Source organism: Chenopodium quinoa, unplaced genomic scaffold (assembly GCF_001683475.1).
Source record: "Chenopodium quinoa cultivar QQ74 unplaced genomic scaffold, ASM168347v1, whole genome shotgun sequence".
NCBI lineage: Eukaryota > Viridiplantae > Streptophyta > Magnoliopsida > Caryophyllales > Amaranthaceae > Chenopodium > Chenopodium quinoa.
Window position 1 is genome coordinate 6,834,865 of NW_018743292.1, and position 27,768 is coordinate 6,862,632.

Genomic DNA, 27,768 nt, shown 5'->3' on the forward strand with positions numbered 1-27,768 from the left:
AATGTACATGCATTTCTCTTAATCTTATCCACCAAACTATAAAACCATTGGTGAATGGTGAATAAATAGAAAGAGGCTTTTGCATTGGTCCAAAAGCTCACTACAAATAACATAACACTTCTCATCATTTTCAATGGAATGGCGGTACTTGCGGATGAGAAAAGGAAAAGAATTCCTTAAATTGTCGGTGGATAAGACTCTCAACTAATGGCCCAATGGGAACTTGTTCTATGATTTGATCAACTACCCATTACAATAGTGCTCAAATTTAGGTATAGATAGCCGGTCAAATTTAATCAATTAGGGGTGTATTCTATTCGCCTGATTAGAAGAAATTTTAAGACAATGAAAATTGATAGTATAATCAGGAGTAAATTAAAGGTGAAATCACCTTGATTTTTTAATTTTTTTTTTTTTTTTTTGGTGGGGGGAGGGGAGTGGAGGTGGGTGAAGTTGTATTTTATTGAATCCACACAACTTAACTAAATAATAGGTCGAACATGATACCTTGAGTTAATATATTTTGTTAAGGGATTTGAAATCAAAGCATACTCGTGATAATATGTAAATCAAATTAATTTTCAAGAGGGGTTGTAGCCCTTGTGGGTGATGTAAGTTTGGTTAACCAGGTTCGAGCCAATTTTGCTAAAATAATTTTTTGATCTCTACTCTTAGGCTAGCTCTTGGCCTTTAATTTAGTATGTAGGTGTTATTCTTCGTATACTTTATACTTAAGATTTCCAATAACACAAAGTATGTTCATGTTACTTTCGTACCAAAATCACAAATTAACCATTAAAATACCACCATTCATTAACTTTCTCTTTTATGATCACACTGATAAAAATTTACGCTAGAGTAGAAAACTTAACTAGAAAGAAACTAAACGATGAGGGTATATATTTAAATTTCTTTAATTTTTTTTTTCTTTTTGGTAAAACAAGTTTAATTTTTTATTTTTTTGGTACTTAGTCCTAGGCAGTGGCGGAGCCAGGATTTTCAACTTGGGGGGACAAAATGCTTAACTTACGAAAAGCTTAACAAAAAAAAAAACAAAAAAAAAACTCACACACAAATTGGTTAATACTTAATATTAAAATTTCAAAATACAAATATATACTTAGTCATACAATTCAAAATGATGAAAAAAATTACATAAACATTACATTAAAATTACAAGTTCATTCTTCGAGTCTTCATACTTTGAAATCGATCAATAATCTTTTCGTCGGAAACTCGTAAGAAGACATCCTTCTCAATAAAAGTGACCAAACAATCATTCATAAGTTGATCACCCATGCTATTTCGCAACTTGTTTTTGACACATGTCATTGCAGAAAACACTCTTTCAACACTTGCCGTGGCAACGGGAAGAATCAACATCAACTTGATAAGCAAATGAATAAGAGGAAAAGTCTTATGCTTATTGGTTTTAACAAGCATCATAGAAAGAGAATTAAGGTCATTTAAACCTTGAAATCTTTCATCATTTAGCATATTCTCCATGAATACATCAAGTTGATATTCAAGAGCCATCAAATCAAAGCTTGAAAATTCTTCGGGATAAAAAGAGGCAAGTTTAAGTACCTTATCTTTATCAAAGGATGAGAAGTTATCTTTAGGACTTAAACAAGCCATACATAATAGTAACTCCATATTCCTCTCATTAAATCGTTCATCAAGTTCTTGAAGATGCAAATCAATTAGTCTTAAGAAAATTCCAACCCGAAAATGATGTTCATTTGTTGCTTCTTCAACAAAACGTCTTGATCTTCCATGAGGAACATAAAGAGAATCCATAGTGGGAATAACAACACCATGTTTAGTGCAAAATGAAGTTACCTTGTTTAAGAGAGTATCCCATCCTCGCTCCCTCATTTTTTGCAACACCGTTTTTGTATAAGTGACAAGTTCCATGGCATTTACAATATCTTGCTCCTTTCTTTGCAAAGCAACACACAAATCATTAGTGTATCCAAAAATAGTCAACATCAAGTGAGCAACAAAAATAAAGTCAAATGACTCTAATTGTCCTAAAACAATTTGAGCTTTGAACTTATCTTCCGATGCACCATGCTTCCCAATTTGTACAAGCACCTTAATAATTGTAGGAAATAAGAGGATGGCATTTAAAAGTGACTTGTAATGAGAACTCCAACGAGTATCCCCGGGCCTACTCAAACCAAGTTCTTGATTTAAACCCGATCCACTCACAATATCCCCAACATCCAAGGCTCGAGCAACTTCTTGAGCTTGATCTTGACGAATCATTTCTCTTCTCTTGCAAGAAACTCCAACCACATTCAACAAATTTCCAAGTATCTCGAAAAGCCAACCACAACTATCATTCTTTTTAGCAACGGCAACTAATGTTAGTTGAAGTTGATGAGCAAAACAATGTATATAGTAGGCACTTGGAGTATCATTCATAATCAAAGTCTTAAGGCCATTTATTTCACCCTTCATGTTGCTAGCTCCATCATACCCTTGCCCTCTTATCATAGATGGGCTCAATGAATGTTCAACAAGTAAAGACATGATTGCATCTTTAAGAGTTAAAGCGGTAGTATTAGCAACATGAACAATGCCTAAAAATCGCTCCATTACCTTTCCACTATCTCTATCAACAAAACGCAAAACAAGAGCTAGTTGTTCTTTTTGGGACACATCACTTGACTCATCGGCCAATATAGCAAAGTAATCATCACCAACTTCTTCTATTATGCACCTAGTTGTTTCTTTGGCACAACAGTTAATAATGTCCTTTTGAATAGGAGGGGAAGTCATTTGACAATTTTTAGGTGCATTTTCAAGAGTATGTATCCTTACTTCCTCAACCTTTTCTCCTAACCACTTCAAAAGCTCAAGGAAATTACCCCTATTATATGACTCCCCACTTTCATCATGTCCACGAAATGCCAAACCTTGCCCCAAAAGAAATCTTAAACAAGATAAAGATGCTTTCAAGCGGATAAAATATTCACTTTTAATCACATCACTTGCATTGTCAATCACATTCAAGATTGATTTCTTTTTTTCATCTCTTAAATTCACATATTTCTCATAAGCAAGATTATGAGCACTTTTAATTCCACCAACATGCTTCTCAAATCTTTCCGGTTTATTCCATGCCCTAAACCCTCCATCAACAAATGCATCACCCCCCGGTTTAATACCAACTTCATTCTTGAACAAGTAACATACAAAACAAAATGCAGCATCTTTTTCAATACTATATTCAAGCCAATCCCATTTGTTGAACCAATGAACACTAAAGCGACGCAAACCAGACACTTGTCTTGTAGGGAAGTCATGAGTTTTTGGTTGGCAAGGTTTTTTAAGAATATAACCCCTCCTAACAGCATTTCGTTCATTTGCGGGGTAATCCATAATGTTTATTCTTTTTCCCGGATCATGAGGAAGAAGTTCAACATCATACACCAAATCTTCCTCTAATGGTACATTACTATTACTTGAACCACCCATTTCCATACTATTTTCTTGACTTTGAGGGGAGCTAAATGAAGGTGAGTTATTGGACTCATTTTCATTGGACTCATTTTCATTGAGTTTCGTTCTTTTAAACAAGAATTGTCGAAGATCGGGTTGTTTAGTTGCCTTTGATTTGTTTGAATTTGGTGAATCGTTTGACATTTCCTAATTAAATCGAAAATTATATATCAATTTCCACAAGACCACACTAATTAAATCGAAAATTATATATCAATTTCCACAAGACCACAATCCACATCATTACATAATAACAAAACCTAAGAGGCTAAGATTTTAAATTTCTAATTCAACTACACATTTCAATAATTTACAATAATTAATAAATTTAAATTCACATTTCACAAAAACAACCAAAAACTCTAACAGGGGAAACAATCAAACATTCAAACAAATATAAATCAATAATCATTTATCAATTCAAATTATTCAATAATCAATACCCACAAGGCCACAAATGACAAATTCACAATAAAAATATAAACAATTAAACATTTAAACAAGTAATAAAAATATGAAATTCAGAATTAAACATTCATTGATTCATACCTCCATTGAAATGCATATGACGAACAGACGAAGTGTCGATCGAAGACTCGAAGTCACGCTGTCACGCTGTCACGAACTCACGAAGACACGAACAGACGAACTCACGAAGTCACGGGCTCACGGCTGTCACGATTCACGAAGGACGAAGGCTCAAGGGCTGAAGGGCGGCTGTTGAACCTCGTCACCAGGGGGGAACTGCCGGCGAACGGTGGACGAACAGACGGCTAGGCGAGTAGGCGAACAGACGAAGTCACGATTTCACGAACACACGAAGTCACGAAGGAGGAAGGACGAAGGCTCAAGGGCGGCTGTTGAACCTCGTCACTGCTGCGAACGGTGGACGAACAGACTGCCGGCGAAGTGGCGAACGGACGAAGGCGACTAGCGAGGGCGATTGGGCGAATCGAAGACGAAGAGAGAGAAATTGAAAATTGAAAAACTTAGGGTTTGGCTTTGGCTGGCTGGAAAGTAATTGCATTTTTTTTTTTTTTTTTTTTAATTTTTTTTTTTTTAATTTTTTTTTTTTGAAAATGGGGGGACAAGTGTCCCCACTCGTCCCCTTCTAGCTCCGCCCCTGATGATAATAATAACCTCACTTGCATTTTTCAATCGCGTCATGATATTGTGGGGACTCTTGTAGTTAGTAGTTCAATTGTACGTACATAGTGATTTTTTTACAAAAAAAATCAACATGATAATAATAATTTCACTTGCATTTTTCAATCGCTTTTGATTGCAATATTTGCTTTTTGAGCTTTAAAATATTACAATCTTAACCAAATTTCTTACTTTGTTTATTTTTATTATTTTATAAATATATCATCGTGTCAGATGAGTTAAATTCAACTACTATACATTACATACAAAATAATCAAACAAAATATCAGACAAAAAAAAAATCATAACCAAATTAGATATTACTTTCGTATGCTTATTATCATATTCAGACGAATCTATCAAAATTCAACTTGAGAATGTGTTTTTTGTTATGCATCAATATACAACTAACTAAGGTCAAAGTTCAATTAAATCAAACAATCAAATAAGCCTAAACCAGTAAATCCTAACAATTCAGATTAAATCAAATTTAAAAAAAATTAAGATATGAACATCTTATTTTAGATGAAGAGAGCAAAACCAAAGTATTTTGTAAATGATTATTTTTTCTAATTTTTACGAATATGTAATATTAGATTTATTAATGGTTAAAAGCTTAAAATTGGTGTTAGAGGCCAATGAAAGCAAATGTTATCCAACATAAAGGAAGGGAGTATGGATTTTTTTTTTAAAAAAGAACATTTACTTTGAGCAGGCAACTGTCTAGCCGCCGGTAGTCGGTCCATTTGCACTTGACAACAAATTGTCATTTTCTTCTTGTCTTTACTTCTCATTTTCAAGACCATTATATTTCTAATAGTAGTATTATTTTTATACTGTATTAAAAGTTCTTGATTATTTGAAGGTGGTGATATTTGATAGCCATTACAAAATTGGTAATGAAAATTGGACCACCTTTCTCTAAATAGCTACTTTCAAAAATAATTCAATGAATTAATGGTCACAAGTAAAATATCAAAATGCTCTTGAAAGTGAAATTTTGTTCACAATGGTCACTAAGTACTGCTATTTGTTAGAATGCGATTGCATTGAAAAGGAACCTTTTGATTGTAGATTATATAGGTATCTATTATTTATGATATTTAGGTTAAGTCATACTTACTTCGTATAAACTTCTACTCATGATATATTTAATAATAGTGGCCGTGTCAAATTTGACTTGAACCCCAATTAAATCGGTTTTATACTTTTATATTACGTCAAATTAATTGGTTTAGGCTAAATTAAAAATAATCTAAATATAGGAAAATTAAAGAGATAATGAGAGCAAAATTAAAGGAAGGAGTGTCTAGTAATTTTCTTGGAGATAGACTTGTATTGATTCACTTGATTATGAATTGATACTCTTTTAAAGTCTTTTTTATCTTCAAAGAATGCCAATCACATGCTTAGTCAACTCATGTGGACCAAATTCTGTAGTAATGTTGATTTTGTCATTAATCTATCCTATGTTATTAGGAGTACTAGTTTGAAAATTTAAGGTTTTAATTTCAACTTTGTATCTTGTAAAGTTGCAAACTTGGCTACTTTGTATTGGTAATGAATTTCTAATATTTAATTTCTCAAAAATTAAAATCAACTTTTGGTTTGAGCTCAATTTTCAAAAGTAGAGAAGTTGTAAACTAATTCAATTTCGATATCGTAAGATAATCAAATACTTGCATTTAATATCTTCTTGTATTTGCAAATGAAAAACAGTTTATTAGAGGAAATTTCATGTATTGTTCATAGAACAACAATTAAGGAGATAAAATTGCTGAGAATGAAGTTTCTAAATAGTTGTGTCTCATTGACTCATTCTCCTAGGATTTATGTACATGATATTGAAGAAATAGTATGGATAATGGATTTAATATCACATTTAGTAATTTAGTATTAGAGTTTAGTTCAATTAATTAGTTTGTAGTTAGGTAGATTTTTAGTTGTATATTTTAACATAAATATATATACTACGTACATAATTTAGGAAAGCTTTGCAAGGTGAGTAATGTAACTTAGGGGTTTAATTTTAAATTTTTTGGATCAGATAACCGCAATTTAATTTTGAAGATTTCCATTCTATGCATGGGGCCAAAAGGTAGTCAAGCATGTGACTATATTTATAATATGAGACATGTGAAGTCCCATTACCCTCACATCTTCCTTCTCCAAAAGACTTTAAGGTAATAACGATGTACAACAAAGACATTGTACCATTATAATTGGATGATGACCCTTAGAAGAAACTTATCCCACGTTTTATTGTTGTTCGCATATGATTTACTTTTATGTATATAGTATTCTTCGTACATTGATTAATTTTGAGCTAGATTGAAAGTTGTCCCTTGTACTTGTACAATGGATGATAATGTAACATTATAAAATTATAAAAAGAATAGAGAGATATCCGAACATATTTTGAAATATTTAACAGGTAAATAGGTCATGTGTAGTTTTATGTTACTTCTTTATAAATCTCTACTCAAGTCCAAGCACTGTTGGTGACAACTTGTCGTTGACATAAATATAATAATAGTTTAATTTGTGAAACCACCATAGCACCAAATTTCGAATATCAGCATTCAAATTATTTTGATAATTTAAATTTTATCTTTTTTAAAAAATTTATTATCAATAATTAAAATGCGTGTCAAAAAAACATATTGCGATTAAGAAATTTTTTTATAAAAATACTTTATACGAGTATATACCAATTACCACATAAGATACTCTAATAAAATATGTGGTCACAAGTGTATGAATCATTAAATCATTGTTTCTCCTCCTTGTCTACTTCCTTCCATGGTTGATTCTCACCATGAATGATGAAAACCATTTTAAGCCCTAATAATTTCCACCATCTTTTTTCCTCTTTTAATCTTTTCTAACTAACATTTTTCTTTTTTGACAGTTTTCATATTCCTTTTTTTTTATTTATTTATTTATTTATTTTTTATATATATTTAAAGGATAAACAGTAAACACTACTGGCTATTCCCTTTATAGTATAGTCGATCGTAGGGCATGCAATTTCGTACGGATTATGGTCCCCTTCTAGGGAAATTCCAGCTGTTCTTCCCTCATTGGTGCCTTAAAATTATTTATTTTTTTTCCTGATGAAAACTGTTTATTGATTAATAAATTTTATAAATTAATGTTGCTTTTTTTTTTTTTTTTTCATATGATATGATTCAGCTTGGAATTAACGTACATGGGTTAGCATTATTGGACCACCTTGGCGTATTAATATATACTTGTACTTCGTATTAATCGTAAGTAATGATGTAATGCACATTATTATTATTATTATTATTATTATTATTAATGGTTTTTAATTATTGTAATTTTCTTTGCAAAATAGTACTCCCAAATTAAAGGTCTTCTTTTTTTCTTTTTTCCATTCTTTTTGGTATGGTGGTGGACTGGTGGTGGGGGAGAATTGAAGAAGCATCAAGATGACTCTCTGTTGAAAGTTGGTGATTATATATGTGGGATGAGGTGACGTAAGTACGTACCTAAGTTGCACAAGGACGAGTATTGATACGGATGCGGATACAAAACGGATACGAGAAATTGGAAAAACATCTGTTTTAAAATAAGGAACACGAGTACGGGATGATAAAATTCATATAATATATTTTAAAAACGAATTTGACAATATGTTTGTCATTCTGTCCTCTTATTAGATCATACTGTATCATGTTAACAATGAGCTATATATGACTCTATAAGTATTTAATAATTACCTTATTTATCTTACTATACTTAAATTTTATCATTGAAAAAAGTTTAACAGCCCATATTATAGTAGGATACGGTCCGAGACGTATCGTTGTGTATCCCACGAATGTCGGTATTTAACACGGTGTCCGACACGGACACGACAGGTGCATGAAGTGTCCATGTATCCTAGGACCAGGGGCGGAGCTAGAAGGGGACGAGTGGGGACACTTGTCCCCCCATTTTCAAAAAAAAAAATTAAAAAAAAAAAAAATTAAAAAAAAAAAAAAAAAAAAAAAAAATGCAATTACTTTCCAGCCAGCCAAAGCCAAACCCTAAGTTTTTCAATTTTCAATTTCTCTCTCTTCGTCTTCGATTCGCCCAATCGCCCTCGCTAGTCGCCTTCGTCCGTTCGCCACTTCGCCGGCAGTCTGTTCGTCCACCGTTCGCAGCAGTGACGAGGTTCAACAGCCGCCCTTGAGCCTTCGTCCTTCCTCCTTCGTGACTTCGTGTGTTCGTGAAATCGTGACTTCGTCTGTTCGCCTACTCGCCTAGCCGTCTGTTCGTCCACCGTTCGCCGGCAGTTCCCCCCTGGTGACGAGGTTCAACAGCCGCCCTTCAGCCCTTGAGCCTTCGTCCTTCGTGAATCGTGACAGCCGTGAGCCCGTGACTTCGTGAGTTCGTCTGTTCGTGTCTTCGTGAGTTCGTGACAGCGTGACAGCGTGACTTCGAGTCTTCGATCGACACTTCGTCTGTTCGTCATATGCATTTCAATGGAGGTATGAATCAATGAATGTTTAATTCTGAATTTCATATTTTTATTACTTGTTTAAATGTTTAATTGTTTATATTTTTATTGTGAATTTGTCATTTGTGGCCTTGTGGGTATTGATTATTGAATAATTTGAATTGATAAATGATTATTGATTTATATTTGTTTGAATGTTTGATTGTTTCCCCTGTTAGAGTTTTTGGTTGTTTTTGTGAAATGTGAATTTAAATTTATTAATTATTGTAAATTATTGAAATGTGTAGTTGAATTAGAAATTTAAAATCTTAGCCTCTTAGGTTTTGTTATTATGTAATGATGTGGATTGTGGTCTTGTGGAAATTGATATATAATTTTCGATTTAATTAGTGTGGTCTTGTGGAAATTGATATATAATTTTCGATTTAATTAGGAAATGTCAAACGATTCACCAAATTCAAACAAATCAAAGGCAACTAAACAACCCGATCTTCGACAATTCTTGTTTAAAAGAACGAAACTCAATGAAAATGAGTCCAATGAAAATGAGTCCAATAACTCACCTTCATTTAGCTCCCCTCAAAGTCAAGAAAATAGTATGGAAATGGGTGGTTCAAGTAATAGTAATGTACCATTAGAGGAAGATTTGGTGTATGATGTTGAACTTCTTCCTCATGATCCGGGAAAAAGAATAAACATTATGGATTACCCCGCAAATGAACGAAATGCTGTTAGGAGGGGTTATATTCTTAAAAAACCTTGCCAACCAAAAACTCATGACTTCCCTACAAGACAAGTGTCTGGTTTGCGTCGCTTTAGTGTTCATTGGTTCAACAAATGGGATTGGCTTGAATATAGTATTGAAAAAGATGCTGCATTTTGTTTTGTATGTTACTTGTTCAAGAATGAAGTTGGTATTAAACCGGGGGGTGATGCATTTGTTGATGGAGGGTTTAGGGCATGGAATAAACCGGAAAGATTTGAGAAGCATGTTGGTGGAATTAAAAGTGCTCATAATCTTGCTTATGAGAAATATGTGAATTTAAGAGATGAAAAAAAGAAATCAATCTTGAATGTGATTGACAATGCAAGTGATGTGATTAAAAGTGAATATTTTATCCGCTTGAAAGCATCTTTATCTTGTTTAAGATTTCTTTTGGGGCAAGGTTTGGCATTTCGTGGACATGATGAAAGTGGGGAGTCATATAATAGGGGTAATTTCCTTGAGCTTTTGAAGTGGTTAGGAGAAAAGGTTGAGGAAGTAAGGATACATACTCTTGAAAATGCACCTAAAAATTGTCAAATGACTTCCCCTCCTATTCAAAAGGACATTATTAACTGTTGTGCCAAAGAAACAACTAGGTGCATAATAGAAGAAGTTGGTGATGATTACTTTGCTATATTGGCCGATGAGTCAAGTGATGTGTCCCAAAAAGAACAACTAGCTCTTGTTTTGCGTTTTGTTGATAGAGATAGTGGAAAGGTAATGGAGCGATTTTTAGGCATTGTTCATGTTGCTAATACTACCGCTTTAACTCTTAAAGATGCAATCATGTCTTTACTTGTTGAACATTCATTGAGCCCATCTATGATAAGAGGGCAAGGGTATGATGGAGCTAGCAACATGAAGGGTGAAATAAATGGCCTTAAGACTTTGATTATGAATGATACTCCAAGTGCCTACTATATACATTGTTTTGCTCATCAACTTCAACTAACATTAGTTGCCGTTGCTAAAAAGAATGATAGTTGTGGTTGGCTTTTCGAGATACTTGGAAATTTGTTGAATGTGGTTGGAGTTTCTTGCAAGAGAAGAGAAATGATTCGTCAAGATCAAGCTCAAGAAGTTGCTCGAGCCTTGGATGTTGGGGATATTGTGAGTGGATCGGGTTTAAATCAAGAACTTGGTTTGAGTAGGCCCGGGGATACTCGTTGGAGTTCTCATTACAAGTCACTTTTAAATGCCATCCTCTTATTTCCTACAATTATTAAGGTGCTTGTACAAATTGGGAAGCATGGTGCATCGGAAGATAAGTTCAAAGCTCAAATTGTTTTAGGACAATTAGAGTCATTTGACTTTATTTTTGTTGCTCACTTGATGTTGACTATTTTTGGATACACTAATGATTTGTGTGTTGCTTTGCAAAGAAAGGAGCAAGATATTGTAAATGCCATGGAACTTGTCACTTATACAAAAACGGTGTTGCAAAAAATGAGGGAGCGAGGATGGGATACTCTCTTAAACAAGGTAACTTCATTTTGCACTAAACATGGTGTTGTTATTCCCACTATGGATTCTCTTTATGTTCCTCATGGAAGATCAAGACGTTTTGTTGAAGAAGCAACAAATGAACATCATTTTCGGGTTGGAATTTTCTTAAGACTAATTGATTTGCATCTTCAAGAACTTGATGAACGATTTAATGAGAGGAATATGGAGTTACTATTATGTATGGCTTGTTTAAGTCCTAAAGATAACTTCTCATCCTTTGATAAAGATAAGGTACTTAAACTTGCCTCTTTTTATCCCGAAGAATTTTCAAGCTTTGATTTGATGGCTCTTGAATATCAACTTGATGTATTCATGGAGAATATGCTAAATGATGAAAGATTTCAAGGTTTAAATGACCTTAATTCTCTTTCTATGATGCTTGTTAAAACCAATAAGCATAAGACTTTTCCTCTTATTCATTTGCTTATCAAGTTGATGTTGATTCTTCCCGTTGCCACGGCAAGTGTTGAAAGAGTGTTTTCTGCAATGACATGTGTCAAAAACAAGTTGCGAAATAGCATGGGTGATCAACTTATGAATGATTGTTTGGTCACTTTTATTGAGAAGGATGTCTTCTTACGAGTTTCCGACGAAAAGATTATTGATCGATTTCAAAGTATGAAGACTCGAAGAATGAACTTGTAATTTTAATGTAATGTTTATGTAATTTTTTTCATCATTTTGAATTGTATGACTAAGTATATATTTGTATTTTGAAATTTTAATATTAAGTATTAACCAATTTGTGTGTGAGTTTTTTTTTTGTTTTTTTTTTTGTTAAGCTTTTCGTAAGTTAAGCATTTTGTCCCCCCAAGTTGAAAATCCTGGCTCCGCCACTGATTATCATGTTAATTTTTTTTGTAAAAAAATCACTATGTCCGTACAATTGAACTACTAACTACAAGAGTCCCCACAATATCATGACATCCACCAAGCATAAATCTTCATTCGACAAACCTAACTTCCTTTTCCTTTATTTTTTACATGAATCTTTGAGAAATAAACTTTTTGTGGTGGCCCATAACAATTCATGAGTCGTGCCAACCTAGTCACTAGTTCTTGTTTCAAAGAATAGAAAAGTGAAATTAATTAATTAAATTAGTTTAATATTAGTAATGTAAAAAAAAAAAAAACAAATAAAGCTATGCTTAAGCTCAATTATTATAGCGTTACCTATTTGTTGGATGCAATATAAAAAGTTGATAGTGTTTAATGAATGGACCAAGTGCATTCAACTTTTAACAATCCCCCCTCTCTCAACCTTATTTTAATAAACAACCTTTGGCCTTTCATCTAAATCAAACTTTACAAGGTTCGCAAATCTTTGAGGATGGATATTGGATATACATTATGTACAATTTATAAATGGGTGTAACATGAACAACAGGTTAAACATACCAAGTTTACTACATTATTCTAAACTTTATAAATTTCATTTCGTACCACATAAAAGTCAATATCGTAAACTTATTTCAAGATATATGCAACATGCTGATTAATTCCACAACTGCAGAAATTGGTACTTGGGACTTGGGAGCGATAACCCTGAACTGAACAGGAAAACAGTAAGTAAACTGAAGTACTGATAGTTAACTTACCAAGTTCTGCTGACAAAAAAAGCTGTGGTAGAAAACTAGATTGGAGATGAAGAGGGTGCTCCTCAATTCCACATAGTAATAGCAACATATATACAAAGCAACAATGCATAATACTGAACGAAGACGTACGGAAAACTTGGACCTGAATCAAGCAACACCAACTCAAAGCAACAATTCAAAAATACACACATTTTCAATGCACAAAACCTGCTTCTTATCCGCAAAAGTTGTTCCAAGAATATATCAGAAGTAGAATCAAAGTTTTAAATATCAGCAACAGTTATGGGAATACAACAATTATATGTTCTATTTGAACTTCCAGGTTCCAATATTATGTTCCTAGTTCCTATATAACCCCAAATATTGAACAGAAATGCAACGACAGAACAAAGAGGTCATAACATGATGCGGCTGCAGTAACTTGTACTCTGAAACCATCAAGGATCTTGTTGCTCCTGCAGAAAGAATACTTAACCACACCATATGACAGTTCAGAGATCGCATTAACAATGTCAAGGAATTGAATGGGGAGGTCTAGATAGCAGCTTTTGTAGGTATCACTTTTTAACAGCATGCCAGCTGAAAATGGTAGCAAACTAAGTCTTCAAAATAACGATGACGCTATGCCTATAGACAAAAAAGGCAAAAAAAAACAATAGCTCATCTGTGGCCCATAATAAAACTAGCCACCAATTTTGTATGGATATCCTATGATATATGGCAGTTGCTTCAATCCTAAACTAAAATGAAAATTGGCTCATCAAAGGCAAGAATCTATCCTAACACCCCAAAATGAATGCATGTAACTCGGACCAGCTAGAGGCTGTGTAAAGAACACCAGGCTTGGCCTTCCAATTGAAAGAATCTCCTTCAACACACTCCCTTTGTTTCTTCACCAAACCTTCAAACAATGGGACAAATGAAACCCCAAAGTGACTACCAAGTCTCCTCAAACTTGAACTTGATCCAACAACAATTCCTATGTCCGCCTTGAGTAAGCAAAGCAAGTCACCAACAGAATCCCCTATATATACACTTAAATTCTTCTTATTATCACCACAACTGACCAAGATCTCATCGAATGCTTGAAGTTTGTCAATGGGAGATTCAACCTTCCTAATGATTTCACCGGTGGAAATGGATTCTTCATAGCTGAACTCATTTGCATGTATGTTTAATGCATCCAAACCACCTGGTATACAAAAATATTTAGCAACTTCCCATTCATATGAAATGATATTGCAGGTAAACCACATAAATGCATTAACTTGGTGAACAGTAAACAATTAAACTTAGACAAATTAAAAACATATTTGAATCATTAAATATGCTTTTCAGGTAGCAGCATAGGAGACAAATAGACGTTTCTGGTTGTAACTTTTCCTTCCTGGTTGAACCTAGAACCTAGTTTCAGGGCCAAGCCCAAAGCTATGCATTACAACAAGACAGCAGTGCACATGCCATACTGGCACAGTTATGAGGCAAAAAATAGTTTTGAGCATACTACTTTCATCTCTCTTTTCCGTAAAACTACTTTCAGTTCAGGACACTAGAATAACAAACAATTGGCCAGATAAAAAATACATAGATATCCAGCAAAGACAGAGAGGAAGGAACCCATGGTATTAAGACTATTAACATGTAAATCATACTAAGGATAAAAATTAGTCCCCCTGCAAATCACTTGATCTAATGTTTGCAATAAATAGTGCTAGCGGCTTGTTCAATATAAGGTTTATTTGAAATTAAGTTCATCTACACTCACATCTCTAGGTGGTAATGAGTTAAAATTAATATTAATGAAGAAAACACATGTTTAGAAGTGTAGGTGCATTATATCGAACAATCAAACGGAACATTTGAAGTTTATATCGCAAGCTTCCAGAACTTCCCTTTAGTATTTTACCTTATGCCAAAGAGAGGGGTAAGTAATCAAACATTACAACACAATATCAGAAACAAGCTCACCAAACAAAACACTCTTTGAACTCCCAATAAAACAAACCATGTTATCATAACAATATGAAAATTTTATTACAATATAAAAAATTAGTCGGGATGAATGGAAGACAGTTTACCTGATGAAAAAGCTGATCTGATTAAATCACCACACCAACAATATGAAAGTACATGGACAGTCACATCCAGATTTTCTTTATGTACAGCATTCTGGAAGAAACTAGTACAGCCATCTTGAAGGATTATACGTTCACCAGCCTTCCGAACATCTTCAAGGTTCACACCTTTAAGGACTCCAGAATCAATCACCCTTGCATTGGCCTTTTTCTCAAAATCAGCAAGTAACTCGAGAGCCGTTTGCAGAGCTTCAAAGTTGAACTCCCCTCCTAGCAATAACTCCAATAAGCAACTTTTTCTAAAAAAATGACAAAAATTAAACAAACTAAAATACAGAAGGCTCAACCCTCCACCCCCCCCCAGCCCCACTCCAAATAAACCAACTCTGATATGATCTAGATACCTTTATCCGTTGATAAAACATTCTCGATGCATTGTTCATACTCCTCTGTGTACTGCCTAGAGAGAACACCCCATGTGTTCCTCAAATCAGCAGATGACATCCGAGTAATTTGACCGTCAGTTGGACTTTGATCAGACTTTGGAGCTGTTACAATTGCGATCTCAGCTAATATTGCAGATGAATCAACAACTGTACAAGTCAAGTCAAAATCTGAAAACAGCATGAGACGCGATTCTTCAGGATTAAGCTCTTTCCACAACGGAGCGACGGTCTTTTGTGATAGTGTTTGTGCCCCAAAGAATTCTGTCTCAAGTTTCATGGCCTGTTTATAAAGCTTTTCAATAACATCAAGCTCTTCACCAGTTAGAGAAGCACTCAATTTATCCAGCAATTCTTCTATTTGCAAAGTGCATGCCTACATTCATTTGAAATATCTTAATTGCCTGCTCAAAATATATTACACTTTACCACTACTACTGTAGCCATAAAAATTAGATAACTACAATAATAGCTCAATACCATGACAAACCTGGAAGCCTTCAGACGAATAATTGTCAATCCACTTCTTGTAGGGGTGAGTATTGAGATCTGGATCCGCCAAAGCCTTAAGCTCCTTGCCAAGAAAAGCGTATAGCCTCATACAAGGTGTCATTGCACCTAAAGTGTAAGCTGCTATCTTTGTCTTCTCAAATGGCGTTGCAAGCTTACCAAGCCCTTTTACTCCTTCAACTTTTCCTGAAGCTGTTGCTAAAAGAAAATCTATGTACTTTTGAGTTGCAGAGTTAACAGAGCTTTCTTCTTTACCAAGGTCAATTCCCCATTCCTGCAAAGTTGTAATAAGAGCACATTAATATCTGCAGAAATTCTCAAGACAAAATACACTCAGATTTTAAATGATATGTCACAGAACTCTGAGTGGCAATTTTATCATTGTTTGGGAAGCAGGCTAAATTCAACAGTTGTAAGCATGAACATAATAATATAATATCATAGGAGCCACCAGTAAGCTATGAATTTGTTTAAAAGAAAGAAAGATTAAATCTTAAATGGAAAACTTGATGTTTAGACAAAAGCAATGCCAAAATGCAATATCACCACACATTTGTTTGACAAACATACATCAATAATAAGCATAGTTTAATATTTTAGAAGACTAGTGCTCTCCCCCACCCCCCCCCCCCCACAAAGAAGACAAAATCGAAAGTAACAGGATTACAGGACACTTAACTCAAGGGGAACTGCATAAGCCATGACTTTTCAAAATCAATGGTGAAAACAAAAATGTACTTGAAGGTGAGAAACTGAAGCATATTAATCTACCTCTGTATATAAAGTGCCAAAAATCCTATAATCAATTAATCTATCAAGATTCCCAATTTAACTCCTCTACAAGGATATCAGTTTACAAAAATTAATACCTTCAAGGCTCAGCAAATAGGGTCAAGATTCAATTCAGAAACTAAGTTGTGCATATAGTATGATTGACAGGCAAAGGAAAAAAATATATGGATCTGCTATTAATTCACGGGGTCATAATTCATATACAGCCTCCAAATATTTTATGAAACCTCCCCTTGCTCTAGGGAAGAAACTAACCAAGTAGCAGAAAAATTACACTCAATATTCCTCAGGGAGAAAAAAATTACACTTAATACTCCAAGACCAAGAAGTTGGCACCATGACATTCTTTCCATTCAAAATTCGAGTCCAAACCACCTTTACCAGTTTAACCACCCACTGTAGCAAACTAATAGCCAGCATACAATAAGGAAATCATTTACGATAAATGATGTGGACTCATTGCTCCTGAATGGCAATGCCCCTTGTTAACCATATATCCCCATCTCTTAGAAAAATGCTAAGCGCAAATCAGAGACTACCTCTGCTCCAAGATAGAAATCCATAACTTCATATTTTTCATTTGAATAACGGTCAACAGCTTCTGTAAAATTACCCCTATTATCTCTCCATTACATCACCACTCTTTCTCTCTTTTATCCCTTTCCCTATCCTTTGCCCCTAGTTACCCGCTTACCCCCTATTTTCTCACTATTATGACATATCTCATTGATCTTTTCCATTATAAACCTCTGCCGTCTGCCCCAAAAACATTTAGTTTATATATTCTTGATAACAATAAATAAACAAAGTCAACTGTAAAGTTTATTTTAAGTGGAAAGTAGTACTTTTACTTCCTAACTATTTTGTGAAGCAAGCATCCTTCATCTTCTGATTCTTATACAACTAAAAGATAAGCTAGTAAAAAAGTAGGCAGATCCTAAAATGAAACAAATTATCAATTCCTGCCAGCTCCATCTTTCATAAACCTTATCGATCTTATCATTAACCTATCCCATCCATAAAGGATGATCTATAATTATCCACTAGTTCATCCTTGTCATTTTTGAAATGGTAACCGGTAAGACTGAATATTTGGTATGTCGTTTTGGTACTCAGAGGGGAACAAGTGATGAAGTGGTGAGTTTGGATGGAAAGGAATTGACCATGAGTGAATGTTTTAAGTATCTTGGGTCGATCATCCAGAAAATTGGTGACATTGATCAAGACGTGGCCCATAGGATTAAGTTGGTGTGGCTTAAATGGAGAGCGGCCACATGAGTGTTATGTGACCAAAGCATTCCCTTACGGTTAAAGGGAAAATTCTACAGGATTCCATAAGACCAGTGTTGCTCTATGGTACATAATGTTGGACTTCTAAGAAGGAGCACATTAAAAAGACGGAGGTTACAGAAATGCGCATGTTAAGGTGGATGTGTGGGAACACTCTATGAGATAAAATCAGAAATGAGGTTATTCACAAGAAAGTAGGTGTGGCAGGCATTACAAACAAATTAAGGGAAAATCGCCTGCGTTGGTTTGGGCATGTAAGACGGACACCCGAGGGTGCACCGATTCGAAGAGTGGAAGGGTTAAACGAGAGAAAGGGAGACCGTAAATGACTTTGTTGGAAGGAGTTAGGAAGGATATGAAGTATATAGATTTGCATGAGGATGAAGCATTGGATGGTAAGAAATGGAGGAGGAAGATTTTTGTGGATGACTACACGGAATAATCAAATTTGGTTCATGTAGCCAACCCCACTTATGGAATTAAGGCTTTGATCAATTGATTGATATAACCGGTAATACCTCATCTAAATGATAATTGGAATATAATAATTCAAATTTGGAGGAATGGCCTTTAGAAGCTAGTACAACTAGTTGTATTTCAATTTTCTTCACAATGTTACCACCTCTAAATCATACATCCTCCATTCCTTAAATTTTGCCCCATTTTCATTTCTAAGTCGTCACTAAAAGATTGCTCCACACCATAAATATACATGGGGGACTACAACTTTATTCTCACAAAAATTTACTTAACTCTTTTCTCTCTTATCAATCCAACTCAACCTAAACTTAATAAAGTACAATATGGCTGTGGACAAACAATTAGTAGCCATCACATGATCTCACTCTAGCAATTTGGAAAGAAATATTTCTCAAGACAGATGTGAAAATATAGTGCTATACAGAATCATAGTACAAATCACATACAGCATCAGTAATTGTATCACTGTATGGAGTCAAATAAACATGATACAGGAATACAGAATTTGCTTTCAATTTTGGTTTCCTCCTATACTGGAAGACTATACTGACCTCTCACGCACTTTCTATACTTCCCCAACATTTCAAATTCCACATAGTCAATTGCCTGCTTAACCAAATCTATCATGCATATCAGGTTAGTTAACATTGCATGAAACATTTTAATCAAGTCTAAATTCAACATTCCTCGAATAAAAATTAAGATCTATGCATCAATGCTTACATGCAAAATCATAATAAAAAAATTGACACTGGTGAGCTAACACCTCATAAGACGCACAGTGATTCTAACACATACAGTACTACTTCAGTCCGCAGACATAAAGCTCACCATACAAAATTGAAACACTACAGAGAGAAAATGAGCTACTGGTTTATACAGGTCTTACAATATTAAGTAGAAAGCAGCAGGCTAATTTACCAAGGCATATTAAAATTATCACTAAGCCTGTAGTACAATCTCTTTCTCCACCTATATCTCTCAATCCCTTAAGGGAAAAAACAGTCTCAGATAGGTGACCTTCATCCCTAAACACGTGCCACTTATCACTGAGTATATTAAGGCATGCATCTCATTATTCAAAGCAAAGTTCAATTAACAGTTCGTTGTCATGGTGAACAAAATAATTGAAAACACAAGTTAACGAAGTCGAATGTCACTATACCGGAGAAGTCATATTTCACTATACCGGAGAACACGTTAGTGTTGACTATCCAAAAATTCTAGGTTTAAGCTAATCATAAAAGAAATGCAGAAATCCACTGAAAATTTCACATTACTTACTCCACGCAAGCAATCCAATACAAATTTCCGTCAATCAACACAGCAATAATCTCTATCATCGCATATATTTTATCAAAGATTCCGCACACTCAAACTGCAATTACACTATATCAAAGATTCTACACACTCAAACTACAATTACACTACAGTCGAAAATATAAGATAATACTTCGTACGAATTTTCGTCAAGAAATAATCTCTATTCTCTCACATTTTCTCAAAGATTCCACACATTCAAACTACTGCTGAAATTCCAAAAATATACGAATATACGATCCGATACCTGAACATAAGAATCGTGCATATGCAATTCTTTAAGAATGTTCTTCCTCAACTCCGAAATCGCAATTTTATCGTCATCATCATCCGCACATTCTTCCGATAATTCATACCTAAAACACAAACAAAAATCAATTTCCCATCCTCATTCAACAATCGAACAAACACAATTCCAGAAAAATGCAAAAAAACAGTCAAGAATCTACTAACGCGTGAGCGAAGGCCTGGAGGAAATGAACATCCTGAGAGATGTAATGGCGGAAAGCTTCAAGACGAAGATTACCAGCAGCAAGAGAGAGAACGAAAGGAGTGAAGAGAGAGAAAATGGAGTCGCGCTTAAACTTGTTCCAGGACCTTCGAGAGATGCCGACGTCGTTAGCGACGGCTCCGACAGCAGGAACTCCGATCGACGGCGTGGTGGACCTCGGCGGAGGAGCCGTCGCCATTGATGAAGATGAAGAAGATCTCGAATCGCCGGAAAACGAGCGCAGAAATCGGAGGAGAGAGAATGAAGGTGGAAGTGAAGAAGAAGAAGAGAGAAGAAGGAGAGGAGAAGATCGGAGGAAGATGGTGGATTTATAGGAGGAGAGAGAAAGTGAAAGAGGGAAGGAGGTTTTTATAGGAGAGGTGAATAGAGGGCGCATCAAAGAGGTTTTTTATTTTTATTTTACTTTTATTTTTTAGAGAGAGAAAAAATGAGGTTGGAGAATTTAGAAATTAGAAATGGTGGTGGTGGAATTGGAGTTTGGAAATTTAAGGAGGATGAAGAAACAAGGAGGAAGAGTAAGGGAAACTATCCCAAAACTTTTTGGATATAAAGTAAAGGTTGTTGCGAGAGTGATGGCCTTTTCATGATCAATATATGTTGGATCATACGGGTATATTACGGAATATTAATTTATATATACGGAATTTTAATAATGGTTTTGGTTATTCTGTAATATCTTGAATATTTTGTGAAGTCGTCTTATCTTTAGTGTTTTATGGCTTGGGAGTGTGAGTTGTTAAATGAACTTCGTGTTCTTTGCTCTTAATGGATGTGGCTGCATTGAGTGCTGGTTGGTATTTCACTTTGGTTTTTGTGGATTTTCTAGAAGGGTAATATGATGTTTTGGAACTTCGTATTAGCTTTTAGTCTAATGTTATAGGCAAATCCTTAGGAGTTAAGTAAATTGAACTATGAATCACATGTTTTTGGCTCCTATGAATCACAAACAATGTTTCGGGGTTTTTTGATGTGTCCTGCGGGAGAGTTACAATTCCAAGAATGCCCTTCGACGCCTGTGCCTGCAAAATCACGAAGACTCCTGGGGATAGGAGCTCCGCCTCCGACGATCAAGTTAGTAAAGATACGGGAGGTAGAATGCACGTAATGTAGAAGTTACTTCTCGCGTAATGGGAGAATTCTGCAATTAATATTGCTCGGGGTAAGTGTTTTTCTTTTTGAGAAGTATTCAATGTGAACAACAAATGTTCCAGCCCCCCATTAATGAGGGTCCTTCCACTATTTATAGTGGGGAAGGGATGGTTTCCCTTTTAGGGTTTAGAGGACACGTGTCAGCAGAGGATTGGAGCCCTGCTGACCAACGGCTGGATGCCACGTGTCACTAGGCCATTGGCCACGTGTTTAGGGTATTTTTACCCCAAACATTTTCCCCTCACTGGTGCTGACGTGGCAGGGTGCCACGTGGCGCCGGTGAAAGGTTTTTTTTTTTTTTTTTTTACAACTCTTCAGATTCTTTTTAAAGGATGGAAAAGCAGAAGGCGAAGAGTCACGACTTTTCACCTTCTGGGACAAATTCTATAAATAGGAGAAGATGTCCCCCGAGCTCTCATTTACAAACTTTGCCAAATTTCTGAAAATTTGAGAGCAGCCGGCAATTTGAGAGTTGAGAGCATTCGGAGTTGAGATTCGTTGAGAGCAACCGGTCTACAGACCGTCTGGGTCGTTGCAAGCTAGCCAAAGGTTTTCGAGAGGGTAATCAGAGAAACCCAGCCAGATTGTGAACCGCCTGTGTCTTCGCAAGCATCCCAAAGAATTTCCAGATTTTCTTCTAGGTACCGTCTCTATTCTTTCTAGCTTTTTCATGTATTTCCGTTTGAGTCTTTTACTCGCATTTTTGTTCATTGGTCCCATAAGTAGATGAACCCCTTATACCCATACCCGGAACCTAGCTGTGAACTCAGCCGGTTTATTAGTACGGCTGAGTCTAGAACTGGGTCTGCCGCCTCTGTTCTTTGGGACAACCCTTTTTCAACACCCATATCGACCGACTCTGTGTCTGTGCAGGACACAATGGCCAGAATCCGGTCTACTGCCAGAGATCCCAACTACAGAAGTGGGAGCTCAGATGAGCAGCCGCCTAAGGTCCCAGCTTCAGGCGGTGAAGTAGAGCAAGGAGAGGTAGAGCAGAGAGGCTCACCCGGGGGCGCTCCTAGCACCCCGGGTGATAGCATTTTAAACGAAGAGACTGCTCCCCTCCAGGAGACCAGAGAGCAGGTAGGCTCTGATAAGGAGGTCTCCAACTCCCCAGCCGGCTCTGATGCCGGTCACGTTCAAAGTAGCAGTAGCAGCTACTTAACCGAATCTGAGGATAGCGAGGAGGCGGAGAGGCCTTCTTGGGATAATAGGAACGATCCTCTCATGATCGCCGTCTCCTCTAAGGACCGCGAGCTCATGCGGGCTGCGCTGCCAGATTTTATCAAACGGCGGCCGCTGGGGGGTGACTATACAATAAAAATCCCGGCTGCTCTGGGAACAATATGGTGGGAGGATGGACAACCGAACGCGAACGCTTGGTTCGGGTGCTACGAGGCGGCCTTTGTGGCCGGAGTCCGCTTCCCTCTCCACGACACAATAAAAGCCATACTTAGGGGGTATGGCCTAGGTCTTTGGCAATTAACCCCCAACTCATGGGTAAATATTTTAGGGTATATCGCCGCCTGCGAGATGCAGGGCCTCAACCCCGGCTGGGAGGCGTTTGCCCACATGCATTACTTGAGTAGGAGCCCAGGCGGCTGGAGAGCCTGGTATACCTTGACCACCCAGCCCAAATACCTTATGACCTTGGACAAGCCATCCAAATGGTCGGACTGGAAGCACCGGTTCTACTTGGTTAAGGCCCCAACTACGGCAGAGAACAGAGAATTCCGGATCTACAACCGGAAACCAGAACTCTTGGGGACCAAGTGCTGCCTGCCCCCTGTCCCGGAGGATGATAGAGAGACCATCCTTGACTCCGGGTTTTTTGAGTTAGTTCCTGACACCCTCTCATCCGGAGAGATAGTAAGGGTACCTAGAAACTGGGTGCCCAAACATAAATTTTTTAGGGACGAATGCTTCTTGTCCGCTTGTGGTCTAAGCAGCATGTTTAAAAAACGTATGTATTCGGAACTCAGCCGGTTTCTTTCAAACCGGATGCTTTTATTTCCTTGCTTATTTATTATTCTAACCGTGTGCCTTCCTCTGCAGAAGAAGCCAAGAAAATGCTGCCCACCGAGAAGACACCGGCTAGGTCGGCTGCCGACATCCGGAAAGCCAATCTCGAGAAAAAACTTGTTGCCCAGGCGGCGAGGAAGGTATAACCGTCTGATCCTTCTCGTTTATTTCAATCCTTTTATCCCATAACTTATATTTTTCTCGTTTACAGGACGGGAAGCAGATGCCCCGGTCCCTTCAAAAACAGGTCAGGCCTCCGCCGACCCAACAAGAGTCTGCATCCAAGGTGCAGAAGACAGCCGACCGGCAAACTACCGGCGGCAAATCAATAAAGGTCCCAGGCGGGCCTGGATCTGCGGATGTGCTTTCTGCCATCCCATTGAGGACCGCAACCGGTCCCTCTGAAGGCCGTTCGGGCCGCCAAGGTAACTTCGACCTTACACTGCTTGACCTGCCCATGCGGGTCAAGTCTTATTCACAGTATCGATCGCAGCCGGGGGATTCTCCAATCAGCCGGCAATCTATAGGCAGAGCATATGCGAGTTTCTCACCGTCTGTTTCTGGTGCAGATAATTCTCCCCGCTGGCCGGACGGGGCACAATATGCCCGGGCCATGCTGAAAGCCGTCCCCAGGGACGAGAAGGAGGCGATCCCTGGGATCAACTCCTTTAATGCCGACCGGGTGCTGGTCGACCTGGCCGACGTATGCTCCAACAACCATGCGGTAATTTTCTTGACGTGCATTTTTAAATATGCAGTATTAACCGGCTGTATTTTTGCAGGCTATGCTGCGCGTAGAGGGGCTCAAACGAGCTTATACCCGCAAGTCTGAAGAGGTAAGGAGAAGCAAACGGGTTGTTGATGACGCCCATAATGTTGTTGACTACTCTTTGTACATGCATGGCTTAGAATCTAAATCTACACGCATGGAACAGGCGGAGAAGACCAAGGCCCTCCAACAGCAGATTGATCAGCTGAAAAACCAAGTTGACCAACTGCAGGCGTCCCTGGATGATGCCAATAAAAAGTTGGAGGAACAGAAAGAGCCCCTCCAACGGCTGAGCAAGGCGGAGACTGAAAATGGCCGCCTTGCCAAAGAGAATGAGCGCCTGCGCAAAGAGGCGGCTGCTGCCAATGAGAACTTCAAGGCCACCTTGGAGTCGGAGCAGGAGAGGCTCATTGAAGAGAATGAGCATGACTGTGAAAACCGGATGCAACGGGCGTTTTCCCTCATCCACCCGGAGGCGGACTTCACCGTCTGGGAACTCGCCTTCAAATATTCTGATCTTGCCATTCTGGCCGAGGAGGCGAATGAGCCGGGGCCCGGACCCTATGACGCTGGGGTTAGGGAGGAGATTGCGCGACGGCAGGCGCAGGCTGCTGAAGAGGAAGAAGTTGTTCCTGAAGCCGACGCAGCCGCTCACCCTGATCCAACCCAGAACCAACCGGAAGAGGACCGGTTCACTGTTCGCCTGGAGTAGCAACTACTTCCCGGCCTGCGCGCCTTGCATTATCTTGTAATAGCACCGGATGAGATGGGCTAAGCTGTAATAATTTTTATTTTGAATATTAACATTTTCACCGGCTGAGCCGGCTTTTGAATGCTTTTTATGTTTCTGCACTTCAATACTAGAATTCTTGTTATTTTTTTATACATATTTCTGCGAGGATAACCAAAAGAACCCCGCCGGTAACACTACCGCTTGGGTCTTCGCAAACAGCAAAGAAATTTGCAAAGGTTGCCAAGAGGACCCCACCGGTAACACTGCCGTCTGGGTCTTCGCAAACTAGGCGAAGAAATTTGCAAGGGTTGCCAAGAAGACCCCACCGGTAACACTGCCGTCTGGGTCTTCGCAAACTAGGCGAAGAAATTTACTAGGGTTGCCAAGAAGACCCCACTGGGAACACTGCCGTCTGGGTCTTCGCAAACTAGGCGAAGAAATTTACTAGGGTTGCCAAGAAGACCCCACCGGTAACACTGCCGTCTGGGTCTTCGCAAACTAGGCGAAGAAATTTACTAGGGTTGCCAAGAAGACCCCACCGGTAACACTGCCGTCTGGGTCTTCGCAAACTAGGCGAAGAAATTTACTAGGGTTGCCAAGAAGACCCCACCGGGAACACTGCCGTCTGGGTCTTCGCAAACTAGGCGAAGAAATTTACTAGGGTTGCCAAGAAGACCCCACCGGTAACACTGCCGTCTGGGTCTTCGCAAACTAGGCGAAGAAATTTACTAGGGTTGCCAAGAAGACCCCACCGGTAACACTGCCGTCTGGGTCTTCGCAAACTAGGCGAAGAAATTTCGACCCAAAACCAAACCGGATGGCGTCTGGGTAATTGCCCCTGGATAGCGGTCTGGGTCTTTGCAAGCCAGGCGACTATCCATATGATATAGCTCGAATATACACTAAGTGCCAACATTAGATTCGGGAGCCAGTCGGTTTATACTGAATTACCGGTCGGGACTTCGCAAAAGAATCACGCCAGATTAGGATGTCCATTCACCGGTTGGGCTTTTGCAAGCATACCCCTGAATGAATTATGGCCTAGACCAAATGTTTTTAGGCCTGCTCTTAGAGAGTCAGGCGGCGGTATTGAGTACCGGCTGTCCTTCCAAAAAGTGAGCCGGCTGCAAGTTTGGGGTTGCTAGCCTGCCCTTTTTTGGTGCGAAGGATCGTCAGGCGGATTTGTCCGCCTGTGTGATCGCTTAGAACAATTTACCACCCAAATCGGAGATGTTCTCTTCGATGAATTCACCCGTATGGGTGTCACCGGATGAAAAAATTAGTTACTGGTGCCGCTTGTGGTAGGCACAAGACATGGCGGCTGTATACAAAATTGAATGTAATTCTCATTAATCATTTGAAAATTTTCAAAAGATGTACAATACTTAGAAGTAGTATTTTTTGAGGTTATCTACATTCCAAGTTCTAGGCAACTTTCTTCCGTCTGGAGTTTCCAAGCGGTAAGTGCCGTCTCGTACTTCTTCAAAGATCCGGTAGGGTCCCTCCCAATTTGGGGTTAATTTGCCTTGTTCATTGGCCCTACCGGTTGCCTCCATTTTGCGAAGCACAAAATCTCCTTCTTTCAAAGGTCTTTTACGAACCCGCTTGTTGTAGGCTCTAGTCATACGCAGACGATAGATCTCATGACGCAAGGCAGCATTCCCCCTTCGCTCTGGAAGAGCGTCTAATGCCAACTGCATGGCTTCCCATTTAGCCTCCTCATCATATAACATAATGCGTAGAGTAGGCTCATAATGTTCAATGGGAAGAACTGCTTCAGTGCCGTATGTCATGAGAAATGGGGTCTCACCGGTTGCCCCCTTTTCGGTTGTCCGGATAGCCCAAAGGACATGAGGTAATTCCTCTGCCCATAGTCCACCGGCTCTTTCTACTTTCTTCTTTATCCCGTCTGAGATCAACTTGTTAAAAGCCTCAACTTGACCGTTTGCCTGAGGACGGCCAACGGATGCAAAACAATGGGAAATTCCTTGGTCTCCCAACCAGGTCTTCAGGACAGGCGTTTCGAACTGCGGTCCGTTGTCGAAAACCATGGACATTGGAACCCCGAACCGGGTGATGACGTTTCTCCAGATGAAAGAAATCACGTCTTTCGTTTTAATCCCTTTTACCGCCTCTGCCTCAACCCATTTGGTGAAGTAGTCTACTGCTACAAGAATGTAGCGGTGGCCGCCTGATGCAGGCGTATAAGGTCCCAAAATGTCCATGCCCCATTTAGCAAACGGAACCGGACTATGGATTGCCGTGAGTTCTGTTGCCGGTTGATGTATCAACTTAGCGAATTTTTGGCACTTGTCGCATCTCTTTACTAGATCCATGGCATCCGCTTCAAGAGTGGGCCAGAAGTACCCTTGTCGTCTGGTTCTTCTGTCCAGGGACCTGCCGCCAATATGCGAGGCACAGAACCCCGCGTGCAGATCTTCCAAAACTTCTCTCCCCCTATCCGGGGTTACACATTTCAAAAACGGCTGCAGGTATCCCTTCCGGAGGAGTTCCCCTTGATGCATAACAAAACTTGAAGCACGCTTCTTGAGCGCTGATGCTTCTGAAGGGTCATCCGGCAAGGTACCATCCGTCAAAAAGGACCGGATGGGATCCATCCAGGTAGCAGTTCTGTCCAAGACTCCAATGGGATCATTCTGAATACTTCGTTTTTCAATGA

At 38.2% G+C, this 27,768-nt stretch overlaps 3 protein-coding genes across 3 annotated transcripts; 1 reads left to right on the forward strand and 2 right to left on the reverse strand.

The window, feature by feature from the left end:
- Positions 1–1,173: 1,173 nt before the first annotated feature.
- On the reverse strand, positions 1,174–3,654 carry LOC110735876 (zinc finger MYM-type protein 1-like). The gene has a single exon (XM_021916053.1). It carries the CDS (start codon positions 3,652–3,654, stop codon positions 1,174–1,176), a length of 2,481 nt encoding a protein of 826 aa, XP_021771745.1.
- A 5,906-nt stretch (positions 3,655–9,560) lies between these two features.
- Positions 9,561–12,041, forward strand: LOC110735877 (zinc finger MYM-type protein 1-like). The gene has a single exon (XM_021916055.1). The coding sequence runs from the start codon at positions 9,561–9,563 to the stop codon at positions 12,039–12,041; it is 2,481 nt and encodes an 826-aa protein (XP_021771747.1).
- A 1,172-nt stretch (positions 12,042–13,213) lies between these two features.
- On the reverse strand, positions 13,214–21,107 carry LOC110736724 (bifunctional TH2 protein, mitochondrial-like). The gene is made up of 6 exons (XM_021917022.1): positions 20,358–21,107; positions 20,152–20,260; positions 16,003–16,296; positions 15,474–15,888; positions 15,073–15,339; positions 13,214–14,186 (listed from the first exon to the last, which is right to left on the reverse strand). Exons 1-6 carry the CDS (start codon positions 20,789–20,791, stop codon positions 13,774–13,776), a joined length of 1,932 nt encoding a protein of 643 aa, XP_021772714.1. The 5' UTR covers positions 20,792–21,107; the 3' UTR covers positions 13,214–13,773.
- Between the last annotated feature and the right edge of the window lie 6,661 nt (positions 21,108–27,768).

Bases quoted from the DNA above. Each gene is read 5' to 3' on its own strand.
- LOC110735876 (XM_021916053.1), bottom strand. From the start codon at position 3,654: ATGTCAAACGATTCACCAAATTCAAACAAATCAAAGGCAACTAAACAA.
- LOC110735877 (XM_021916055.1), top strand. From the start codon at position 9,561: ATGTCAAACGATTCACCAAATTCAAACAAATCAAAGGCAACTAAACAA.
- LOC110736724 (XM_021917022.1), bottom strand. From the start codon at position 20,791: ATGCGCCCTCTATTCACCTCTCCTATAAAAACCTCCTTCCCTCTTTCA. The intron at 15,340-15,473 runs GTATCTAGATCA...AGTTATTGCTAG, and splicing joins TGTTTTATCAACGGATAAAG to GAGGGGAGTTCAACTTTGAA. The intron at 14,187-15,072 runs GTAAACTGTCTT...TTTGTATACCAG, and splicing joins CAGATCAGCTTTTTCATCAG to GTGGTTTGGATGCATTAAAC.